General features: G+C 42.0%; 1 protein-coding gene across 3 annotated transcripts in view; it reads right to left on the bottom strand.

Annotated features, from left to right (window-relative positions):
- Window positions 1-7: 7 nt before the first annotated feature.
- LOC108163489 overlaps window positions 8-12,521 on the bottom strand; it is a 26,129-nt gene continuing 13,615 nt past the window's right edge. The window contains exons 1-10 of one of the 3 annotated variants that reach the window (XM_017298804.2): window positions 11,885-11,995; window positions 10,837-11,362; window positions 8,776-9,187; window positions 8,288-8,718; window positions 8,050-8,194; window positions 7,817-7,968; window positions 7,417-7,733; window positions 6,741-7,028; window positions 4,714-4,821; window positions 8-401 (exon numbers count right to left, since the gene is read on the bottom strand). In XM_017298804.2, coding sequence (XP_017154293.1) covers window positions 210-401; window positions 4,714-4,821; window positions 6,741-7,028; window positions 7,417-7,733; window positions 7,817-7,968; window positions 8,050-8,194; window positions 8,288-8,718; window positions 8,776-9,187; window positions 10,837-11,362; window positions 11,885-11,950 — 2,637 coding nt within the window. In that variant the 5' untranslated portion in view covers window positions 11,951-11,995 and the 3' untranslated portion in view covers window positions 8-209. Of the gene's footprint in view, window positions 402-4,713; window positions 4,822-6,740; window positions 7,029-7,416; window positions 7,734-7,816; window positions 7,969-8,049; window positions 8,195-8,287; window positions 8,719-8,775; window positions 9,188-10,836; window positions 11,363-11,884; window positions 11,996-12,521 lie in introns of those variants that run through there. The other 2 variants (XM_017298802.2, XM_017298803.2) reach the window with 2 other exon arrangements.

The raw sequence follows: 12,521 nt of genomic DNA, 5'->3' as shown, positions 1-12,521 counted from the left end.
TCAATATTTTCTGTCGCTAACAACATTTTTTTATTTCATATAGACATATACATTTATATAACATTAACACACACGAGTAAAACTAGACAATAGTTTTGGTTTTTTTTTTTATTTTAAAATTGGATTTCGCTTTAGTTTTTTCTTTCGCTTTTGGTTTATTAATATCACTCATACGCCACGTTGGGCTGGTTAGAGATTTGCTTGCACCATCAAGTGGCATCGGTTTTGTCATCCTCCTGCTGCTCCTGCTTCTGCTGCTGCGTTGCCTGTGGGATCTTGCCACTGCCATTGCCATTGGATTGCTGTGGTGGCTCCACCTTTTCCGCCTCCCCCAGACTCACCGTGGTCTTGGAAGTATGCAGCTCCGTCTCCTCGGGAATGACCTTGCGGCCCTCTTGGTCCTGCGAAACGAAAGAGATGTGAGTGAGCAACATTTTAACATCAAAATACGTATGTGCTATGCTTATGCCATGCCACATGCAATAACTATTCGCATATACAACAATAAGTCATGCTAAATATTTGTACTGCACAGTGGCTGCAGTTTGTGTGCTGACACACGCGTACTTCCAACCAAACCACACACATTTTCGTTTTTCCACTCTGGCACACATTCATTCAGCAATTAAAAAGGTAGAATGTATGCAAAAACCAATTCCATAACGAGCTTTAAAGCTAACCAACCAATTGCACATAAAATAAAAACATGAGCTAAACAAAAACAGGATAGATTAATTTTGAGAGCCGACGCTTTAGATACCCTTGCAACTATATGGCCTAGCTATCCAAAAATAATGAAGATATTCAGCTTGAAATCTGATTAGGAAAGAATGATGTACAGACGGACATGGCTAAATCTAGTCGGTGCTCTTGATGCTAATGCCAATACCCTCTTCAAGGGTACTGAGAAGAGAACAGAAGAGAAAACAGGATCCCAAACATCTGTACGCAATCGTGTTGGTCTGGTGTACTCGCAGTAGAGTGCAATTTACAATTTACTCAATTAACTTCATTTCAGTTTTTCCCTTATGCTCTCAATGGCCTTCATGCACATGCGGGGAAGTATAATCAACATGCATGCTTATTTCTGTTTGAACATGAAATGTTTAAGTGGCCAATAAATTATATTTAGTAGAGTGCAGTCATTGGGTTTGGCTTGGTTGAGTGGTTGGTTCGATGGGGATTTGATTATATGTATGCAAAGATATCAAAGTGAATGTGTTGTATGATGGCGGTAATCATATGTATTTGTTTGTTGTTGAGTCCTTCTAATAAGTTCTTTTGGTAGAAGTGATTTGGAAGAGTGATAAAAGGGATATTAATTCTTGGTTCTATTTTAGAGTTTTATATGATGAAGGATGAATCCTTGCTGTGTAAATAAGTTTAAAAATTATCTGTCGAAATTGGTCCATTCTTTTCTTTTTTTAATCTTTTTTGAAGCAATGTAGATTACATTTCTAATACCATAATTTTTCATTTCTGGTTTTGCACTTAAAGCCAGAGCTTATTCTCTTATCTATATCTATACCGTTCCTTTCAAATATTATCAAAGCCCAAATTCTTTCATCTATTTCCAGGGTATCCCCATTCCTGCCACACATATAAAATGATGCATTCTGCTCTTCCTGTCCAGAATCTCAAACGATGTTTTCTTTTTTCTTGCCAGCACTCGATTTCTGCTGCATTTCATAAGCATTCCGGATGAGTTACCCTCGCATATGCACGACTGAACTGCATCGAAATCGCCGGTTGGTGTTGTATTTTTTTTTTCCGCTCGGTTGTTGGTGTATTGTTGAAAGGCATTTCCACGTCATCAAACTTTTTGGATAATTCGCAATGCAACGGGCGTAGTTTTCTTGTTGTTTGGCTTTTTATTAAAATGCTGGTTGCCGGTGAAAAAGAGACGGTACAGGCCTTGCAGTTGAATGCACAAAAGTTTTTCCAACAAACGTACATACCCCTCTTCATAGAAATGCGCATCTTAAGTGCCATGTGTGTGGTTGGGAGAAAGGGAGGGGAAAAGGGCAAGGGGAGTGGAGAGGGAATGGCCGAAGGATACACCCTCTTTTCTCTGTAGAATAGGGACCAGAAATTTCTATAATGTTTTACTCCCCAGTTCATTTTGTGCTGCTTTTGTTTCCATTCTCTTTGTTTGGCTTCCACTTTTTTTGTTTTCTTGCTTTCTGCACCTACAGCTCCCTCTGTTGCTTCGACTCTAGCACCCACCCCATCGCCTTCTCAAACTCACGCCCCCATCTCCTCGTTCCCCTCGTAGCGGGACTTACAATGGGCATTACTTACGCGCAATTTCGCGTTCACTTTTTGTGCGTTATGTTGAAGAAGTTATTGGCCTCGATATATGTATGTACGCGTATGAATGCTGGGATATAAAGTCGTTTCTGGCCAAAATCAACAATGACAAATGTTGCCAACAGCGTCGCATTACGTGGCATTCATTTTGTGATCATTCCTATAAATATTTCTCCTTTTTTTCCTACCACTTCCTCTTACACATCGATAAATCGTTTTCATAGCCCAAGAAATAAAAATAATACCAGCAAAAAAGAGAGCCAATGGAAATCTATATGGGTGGCTGTGTGTGCGGGCTTTTCTGTGCTTGTGTGTGTGTGGGAAATATTTTCTAGCTGGAAAGCAGAAGCCATAGAAGCAGGGAGAACAAACAGGAAATCGAAGAAGGAACTAAAAACATACATTCATTCATTCATACATACATATGTACATTTATTCGCACATACTTTCACTCATTCAGTCATTCATTCCTTCGTACAAACATATGTACGTGCCATGGCAATAGTAAAATATTGAGAATGCGATTGGTATGCTTGTTGTTAGTACTATGGCAGGCTATGGACTGTAGTTCGAGGGCAAAGAAAGAAAAAAGAGCACAAAGACAATACGTTTCTAAATATTTTTTTCAAATTTAGAATATTGTCATTTGTAGTTATTGTATGAAGTTAAAAGAACAACTTATCTTGTCGACTAATTTCGGTTATATCTTTCATTAACTCCCGTCTTTTATCTACTGTACAGGGAAGCAGATCGAATAAAGGTTCCTCTTAACCTATTAGCAGCCCACGTTAACAGTATGCTACCGCAGCAGGCGAACTCCCTCAGTTAAAAGGCTGTTACCGATCGGTGTAACGGCACGCTGTTAACGCTCGTGTCAAACGCTCGCTCATACGACTCTCTCAGAGCGCTGGGCGAGTGAGCCCGATCGAATCTAGTTTGCCTCACTGTAGATTTCAAAGTTTAAAATCATTTGCCACATTCGAACAGACGTTGCCTTTTGCTATGCTTTTTCCTTGTTTGTTTACTCTATGGCTATGTTTTTCTTTTACACCCATCCATCCACATCCCCATCCCCATCCCCATCTCCACCCAACCCACAGCCATTTACCCACCCATCTAGCTATCCACCCCCCCGTAACCATACATCCCTCGAAAACCCATGGATAACCAAACATTGTTGCTTTTTGCAACAGCTGCCATTGTTATTCACTTTTTGTCAACTTGAATTAAGTTCAACAACAAATCATTTGGCGTAAAACCTAAACAAAAATCAGAGAGTACAAAAAAAGGACATTATTTAAGCTACCCAAAGAGAAAAAGCTGTGGGAAAAAAATCTTTAAAAAATAAAATACGCATAAAGAAGAAAATATAATGCTAAACCCCATGTGATGGGATGTGAGGAGCGCGAGCTCAAATTGCTCGACGAGTGTGCAAAATTAAACTAAACTCAACTAAGCGTGCAGCAGAGAGAGTGAGAGATGGAAAAGAGGGGCGTAATGAGAGGAGAAGGAATGCAGAGACGATGAGGGCCATGTGGCATGTGGCATGGAGGGCTGGGTTTTTGTGGGTTATGCATATAAAAACAAGTGATGCCCAAAAGTCAAATGGCGCAAGTGCGGGCTTTAATTCAACGAAATAACTTAATGCCCGGATGGCTTGGCAAACTGCGACCCATGAACCTCTCTCCTTGTGCTCCTCTTTCCCCCAAAAAAGTTCTCCCGAAAACCCCCATAAACCAGCAAAAAAAAGAGGCAACCAACAAATGCATCAGCAATGGGAACTGTACATGCCATTGCATGCTTCCATCCCCCCAGTGAGAGGCAATATCTTGGTGGATGATGCTGTTCTGCTGCTGCCACTCGATGTTGCCTCTTGTGCTGTTGCAGCAGCCACTGTTCTGCTGCTACTGCTTCTGCTGCTGGCTCCTCTGTTTATTCGTATTCAGTGCTGCATACTTTGGGGCGCATGCATCCCCGAACAACCCAGAAGAGAACAGAGAAGGACAGGACGGAGAAGGACATGCCAGGCCACGCCATGCATTTGCAGTTACATATGTTTGTGTGCCGAAGTACTCTTTTTGGCAGAAAGATCATATCGATTAGGTCAAATTGTTGGCAAATAGTCAAGAAGGAAGATATTACTACATGAAATATTATATACAACAAAAAATCAACGGAACTGATTTGGGGCTATTATAGTGAAAGCCTCACGAAATGTACTTTCCTTCTATTAAAAATAATAATATAAATCCTTTTGCTAATTCTTATCATTTCACCTTCTGCCAAAAAATAAAGGGTATTTCTGCACTCGTTATTCCATGCATAGTTTTTCGTTTGTTTTTTTGTTTTTATTCAGTATATTTTTTCGAATGTTTTTGTTTCTGTTGGATTCTTGTACATTACCATTAACATGGAGCTGGGTATTACGGATAAATCCACAGCGGGTATTGAAGTTAACAAACCACTTGGATACTTTTTCATGCGGCTGGGGAAAAATGTTGATTCCACGCCCTGTTTGTATGCGAATGGCATTTTTGGCTATAGCATATATTATCCATATACAAGTACATATATATATATATAGAGATAGAGATGCACTCATTCACACACACCCACCCATACACAAAGTCATACACTCATACGAATATTGAAATAGGAAGTTCTCTGCTCTCTGGTTTTTGGCAAATTTATTTTGCACAAAGCGAAGTTTTGGCTGGGTATGGCTTCCGGGTTTCGGATTGGGAATGGGTTTTGCGATCTGGACTACTGGCCTGCAATTTGCAAGCGACGCGACGGACGGGTTCTATCAACTCCGGATAGAGGAACTCCCTGCTGAGGTTCCAAACTCTAACTCTTTCTCGGTCTCCCCCCCCCCCCCCCCCCCCCCCCCCCCCCGTTATTTTTAATAGCTGAAGTGAACTCTGGCTTTTGGTTTTTGCTCTGACTTTGGCTTTGTTTGGTTGTTCAGTGATGTGTATGGCCAAAACTGTCAGTTGGCTCTGTTCTCGCATCAGATGGGGTTGTTTTGTGCAGTCGAAGTGAGCAAAAGGCAAAACTTTGTCTTGTTCATAAATTCATTAATTTGTTGGTTTATTTTTCTTTGCTCTTGCCGCTCAACCACATTTGATTTATTGAATTATGGTTGCCTGGTTGCCATAAAAGCATCGCTTCAAAGCATTGAAAATTAATTATGATATTAACTTTGACAAGCCTCACGTATAGTATATGTAAGTGCAGAGAAAGAGAGCGGGTATAAAGTTGTATTATGAGTATGGCCCTCAAATGAATGGCTAGAGGGCTGTAAGTGTGGTCCTATATGAGTAGAAGGAGAGCCGATATGTAGGGCTTGGTTTCCTTCAGGGCAAGTAAAATCAATTGTATGGATTACATATATCATTGGAAAGTTTTAATTAAAGGATACGGCAGATGAAATTGTTTATAGTTTGTTCGATTGCAATTTTCAATTGAAGTTTCTGCAATAAATTGTGTTGGAATTCTAAAGAAAAAACAGACGAAGAATATAATTGCTTCGAAACGGAGTTCTGAAGAGAGTTTAAAAAGCAAAACTTTGGCAGAAAATTCACTAAATATTAATAAAAAAGAGTTTAGCTTCGAGCTTTTCTGATAGTTCCAAAATGTTGTACTACTTCCAGTGAAATCTTTGATCAATAAGGTACTTCTGTTGCTACGATTCCCTAATTTTCAACAAATATAAATTAATAATGAGTTACAATTTCCCCCCAAAAAGCTGCTAAAAGTACAACAAACTTTTAAGCTTCTTTCAATTCCCAAAATGAAACTAAGTTGAGCATTTTTTAAAGTTCTCTGTCGGGGTGCTGCTCGGCAACTAAATTGGCAAAATGGCGCCCCAGTGGCGCATATGTTTGCGTTGAAAACAAAAACCAATAAAGCCGACTCCAATTCGAGCTAGACAGCAGGAACACAGTGGCAATGGGAGTGGCAGAAACGAGAAATCGAATCCATTGGAGCGGCATCAAAAGAAACGACCATTCAAGAAAGGCAACCGAAAGCCAAACACACACAAAACAACAACATCCCAAAAGAGCCTCCCAGTCGCAGTGGGAAGCAGAGAGAAGCAGAACAACAAAGGCCCCAAAGCGGATGCAGTTGAGCCCCGGCATCCGGTTGTCAAGTCACAAAAACCAAAGACAGGAAGCTACAAAGGACACTCGGCCGTATGCTAAAAAGTTATTGTGGCAACAGATGTTGGGTATTTAAAAATCAAACCAGAATCAGGCGAGGGAGCAGAGCAAAATCCAACAGACAAAAACAGAAATCAAAACAATTGACAGCAATCAGCGAGATACAACCAACACACTCATACGTTTCCAATACAGAGATTCACACACAGATACACACGGGGGAGAGGCAGAGATTTTGGTCTATATGAGGGGAGAGCGAGGACTCACCTCGAGCACAACACCCTCCAGGGCGGGCTGGGAAATGTTCTTCAGATTACTGTGATTCAATTTCGGGGCACTGTCGGCGCGGTTGCGGCCCAGTGATTGATTCGACGTCTTGTTATCGGCCTTGTTCAGCATCGAGTTGTTCGAGGACTTGTGATTGATTTCGAGTGCCGAACGCAGAATATCCACCTTGGAGGCACTGCTGCCGATGACGCCATGCCGGGGCACGCCTCTCAAGGACTCCACATTGTAGCTGCTGCGACGCACTGACAAATGGTCATGGATATCAGCCTGGTGAGTACGAGGTTTTAATTAGAAAATATGGCTGGAAATATTCAATTGTCTATCGCCCAGAGGTCCTTGAAGTGGCAAGTATTTATGCTAGAAATAATATCGGTCAAATAAATTCTCGTTTTACTGAAAGTAACATTCCATCCCGCATTCTTGATATGAGGCCTTTTATAGATCTCCACCCAAAATTCCCGCTCCCCCTAATAAATTTGTCATAAATTGTTGAAACATATTTCAAATATCTAATTCCTCAAATACCGGATAAAGAACACATCGAACTGTGAATTAAACCGATATTTTCTCCACCCAAGTCGTTTGGATACCCCCTAACTAATCAAAAGAGTCTCCAAATGAAGAGCCTCTGCAGTCCTGGACCCCCAAAACTTACCCTCGATCCCCTGGGCAACGATGACAAACTGCCAATCTGATTGTACTTAATCATTAGACTCAAACGTTCCAGGGACATGGAAGTGCCCTGCTCCTTGGTAGCCGGCTCTGTCAGTTTCTCCGTCTCGCCAGCCTCCACGGCCTCGGCCTCCTCCTCCGAATCATCGGTAGTGTGATCGAATTTACGCAGCCAAATCAGATGGAGCAGGCCATAGGCAATGCCGCCGACAACGGCCAGCAGGCCCATATACCGAAAGGCATCTCGAGTGCCGAACTGCCCAATGAGCAGGCCTCCAGTGAAGCTGCCACTGCCTCGACCTGTACGAACGGGACAAACAAAATGTGATTACATGTAATGAAAGTGCCTCATTAGAGAAGGAGAGATGGCCGACGAAGCTCACCCAGACTGAAATGGGCCATGCCAAGGACACCGATGAGAGTGGCCAGCAAACTTTTTGGGGCCAGAATGGAACAGTATGTGGCAGCTGCCACCCACATCAGATGGCAGGATAATGACTCCAGGGCCTCGAAGGGGAAGCACCACCAGGCATTCCTAGGAAGAAGAAGAAGGCAATTCAATTTGATATTGCATTAAGCAAACATCGATCCGGCTGTTCGGCCGTTCGGCACTCACTCGATAAACGAATAGCCAACCAGGCGGGCGGCATGCGAGAAGAAAGCAATGATAATCAAATTAACGTGACCAAAGATGCGTGTGATTTTCTCCGCCCCATACAGGAAGGGGATACTGCTCACTGTGCCAACCGTAATGGTGATGCCTGTAAATGGATTCAAATCCAAAATTCAATCCAATTCGTACCAAACACACAAAAAGTACCAAAAAGTAACCACTAATGACGACGAGAACTCACCAAGCAGATAGTTGGGTGCCCCCAATTCCTTCAGATACAGGAAGAGGAAGCTCTCGATGAAGCCCCAAAAGTTGCCGAGAACAAACAGGAATGTAATAAAGGCAATTACGTGGGGCATCTTTAATAGATTCCACAAATCCCTAAACACATTATCGGCCGGCAGTTTCTCGCCCAGCGGCATCATCAGCACCGACATGGTCGATATCACCAGGAGCACATCGTACGTATAGAACGCCGCTGAATAGTCGGTATATCCCAGGCCCCGCGACGAATAATCAATCATAATGCCCGTTATCGGCGAGAATATGGCCATACCAATGCTGGAGAACAAACGCTCGCGTCCAAAATCTCCACCAAACTTCTCAATCATTGTCAGGGCTATGGGATCCATTATGGTCACGCCCGCTGACAGCATTGTAGTGGCCAAAAATCTATAGAGAAAAGAGAAAACGTTATGGCACTCGATGTTCTAAATTCCAAAAACTTACCTCAATAGGAAGTAAATCCAAAAGATGGTTTCATCCGTCTCCTTGTAGTCCGGCGGACAGATCTCTGGCGCATTCATGGTGAAGGTGCATCGCTGCATCATACACTGCACGGCCTCGGGTCCCATTTCGGAGATGTTCGAACGTCGGACGAGACCGCCGCAACGCAGATCCAGATCGTCCATATCCGTGAGATTGATGTTGCCCACGACCAGGCGCTCCTTGCCGAAACGCTGGAGGATGTCGGTGACCGTTTCATTGGCATCCTGCTCGATTTCCATGCCCAGCTGCTCGGTGGGTTCTGCCAGGTCGGGATGCATCTGCAGCATAAAATAGGTGGTATCCTCGTTGTCCGAGTGGACCCAGCTAATGCTCTTAACCTCCTCCTTCTGCTGGCTGCTACTGTCTGTGGAAGCTGTCAAAGTGTGTGGGAAGGGAGTGAGTTTTTCACATAATCAGACAGGCAGGAAAATTGCTTTGGCTCTTTTCGTATGCTGTTCTGCACCCCCAAGGCGATCTAAACTTGGTCGAAACTGTCCCTGTCCTGTACGGGGCCTGTCTCTGTTGCCTCTGCTGGCTCTCGTCCTGGCCATGCATGACCAATTTCCAATTGTGCCAAGTGTCAAGTGTACAGGCCCCAGTAATGCCATCATGTTTAGTTAGTTATGCACTTTTGTCTGTTTCGGGGGAAGGGTCGAAGCCCCTTTGCTGGGAATTCTCACATTTTGATTTCTGTTCAGGACATTAGCAAAGTTTTTGAATGTGTTTTGTCTGCACAATAGAGATAGAAGGAGCCACTGATGCATGACTTATGATTGTGAAACAAGAGGGAAATGATTTTCTAATGCACACAAACTGAAATAATGGGAGATATTTAGGAGGTTTTCGAGGTACTACATATGTATGGATTTAGAGGAGTCTTCAATCAGGAATAACTTCCATTTCAATTTTCGTTCGATGCTGACACTGCAAATGTCTCTTGGGCTCTTGGACTATCCTTTGTCTCTGACAGCGGCCCAGCTGCCTACACGCTTCATCTGGTCGTCAGTACCTGAGGCTGCTAAGTTAAGTCGATCCCTAAATCCAACAACAATATACCCAGTCTTTGGTGAGAGGTGAATGTCATCCCAGAAAAAAAAAAAAAAAATCCTTGCTACAGCAAACAGATGCGTCTCGAAAAACAACGGCATTAAGGGCTTTATGCTTCCCCATACAACATCTTGGTAATAGTATAGTCTTTGGTAAAATCAAATCATCAATAGAAGAATAGATCTTATTCTTTTTTTAGGAATTCCTTTCGTCATTCCTTTACAAAGAACTTTTATCCAAAAATAATATTCCAAAAATAATAGAAATCTCTTTCTTATGCAACAAATGCTAATATCAGCTCTCATACTGGATTTTTTCGTGTGCATTTTTACCCCTCCATTAGCCATCTACCATTCCCATTGTCACACACTTTTAATAATATGAAATAAAAACGCCTTTTGTGAAGTTTTTTTCTACAGAATTGGAGAAAAGTTTTGCCACCGTAAACTTTGGCTCCACACAAAACGTCAGGCTTTAATGACAATCACCAAGCCACCCAACCACCGCACCACATTGCACTCCCACAATCCACAAACAGAGTGGGACAGGTTGAATTATACTTATATATTTTTTTTTACTCGTAGTTTTCATTGAGAGTCGACTCGGTCTTTGGCTTTTATGGTGCAAGTTTCTACCCATCCACAATTCCTGGTTCTACTGCTGCTCTCCTCCTGCTTCCATTGCACAAAAGATGGGAAAAACAAACTAATAAAAGTAAAACACACACACGGATAGTGGCATGAACAAGGATACGGACATAGACATGGACAAGGACATGGACACGGACACGGACACGGACACGGACACGGACATGGACATGGACACGAGCTTCGATGAATGGTTGGAGTAGTAGGAGGAGAGGCTAACTGAAAGGAAGAACAACGGAGTACCCAGCAGAACCAAGTTACGATGATAATAATGCCTGTGGTCAGTCGGAGAGGGGAGATTCAAAGAAGGGTTCATCATGTCACTTACAATTCAATCCCTGCATGGACATGGCTGACAATTCAGCTGACGATGGCTGCTGCTCCTCCTGGTCCTTTTCTGGTCCTGGCTGCACCACCAACGACATGGCTGATGCATTCTCCAGTGGCGGGAACATGGTCGATGACATATTAAGTACTTCTTGGTATCTGCTTCTCGTTTGCGTTGCGAATAATGCTGGTAATGATGATGCCGGCGATGTAGTGGTGGTAGTTGTTGATGTGGTTGTGGACGATGATGTTGCGACCGACTCTGTCTCTGACTCCATTGTGGCATACCCCGTGCTGGTCGTGCTCATGGCATTTGTTGTTGTTGTAATCCTCTCTGTGGAGGTTGATGTCCTAGCTGCTGCTTTTGTTGTTTTTGTTGTTGGATAAACATTATACGCCGGCGTACTCGTATAAAGCTGGGGATTAACTTGCTCTTGCATCAAACAATAGTCAACGCATTGATGCACGGCCAATTCCAGCTCAGGCTCCTCCGGACATTCTCTGCTCGGACAGGGAGACCACCATACCTGATGGTTGAAGTGAAAGAACAAAAAACAAAGGGAGGTATTGGAGATAATAGATATGTGGTACGAAAGGCTAAATGCTTGTTTATAGTTGTGAGTGTTCTTGGAATTTGTCGGCACTATAATAGATTTAATTAACTGCACTAAACTCCACAGTATGTCCGTGCAGCTCTGGACGGTGAAATTTACACATAGTTTAATATAATTTAACATATATCTGGGACTAATCACAAAGCCGAATTCAGAGACTGAGTCCGGACTTGGAACTGGAACTATTGGTTTTCACTGTGCACCTTTATCATTGGGCAATGATTTAATGATTAGTAGCTTTTATTGTCGGAAATTAAAGCCACTAAATAACTAAAATTTAAAAATGGGACTGTTGAGTCCAGGAACGTGAGAATTGCGGATAAAACACAATCGCTTATCTTCATAGGTACTTAGGCGTTGGTTGCGTTTTATTTCCTATTTGCAAAAGGAGGTTAATACATTTTATTCTTATATGTTTATAATATGTCTACGCACGCTTCGTCTTTTCTCCCGGCTCTTTCTTCGACTGCTCAAACTAATGTGACCTTCTTGTCTTTTCATAGTGTGGCCATTTTTCTTCTCTCTTTTTTCTTTATGTAGGGTATTTGTGCCCTTGCTTAAAACTAAGTATATATAAGCTAATTTTTCTCGACAACAGGGACCATACCATAGAAAAAGAAACGAAACTTTAAGATTGGCTCAATATATCTTCACAAATAACCATTGCATCGCCACGAATGAAACATCCAATTAAAGTTCATACAATACTCTTTCAATTATTCATAAATTACAAATAATGAAAGTCCGCCAATTTACCAAACCGCGGATTTGAATTTTTGCAAATAGATTTTTCGATTAGATAGATTTTTTTGCAAATTCTTCTTATGATGATGGGATCTGCAACTTAATTTTTGCCTCGCGCAAGATCCATCTAAAAGTTTTCATTTTATCGCATTTTTAATACCTTACTGTTTTTTTTTTCTTCGCTTACTTTCATTCTTGCTTTCATAAACGATATGAATTTTTAACATTATTGATTGCAAACAAAATTAGCTGACTGTACACCTCTTGTTGTATGTATATTTCTTTATAAATTTTCCACTTAATTAGGTATACAAATTATGCAGAACAG

This window comes from Drosophila miranda, chromosome 4 (genome assembly GCF_003369915.1).
Source record: "Drosophila miranda strain MSH22 chromosome 4, D.miranda_PacBio2.1, whole genome shotgun sequence".
In the NCBI taxonomy this organism is placed as follows: domain Eukaryota; kingdom Metazoa; phylum Arthropoda; class Insecta; order Diptera; family Drosophilidae; genus Drosophila; species Drosophila miranda.
This window is presented reverse-complemented; position numbering and strand designations above follow the sequence as displayed.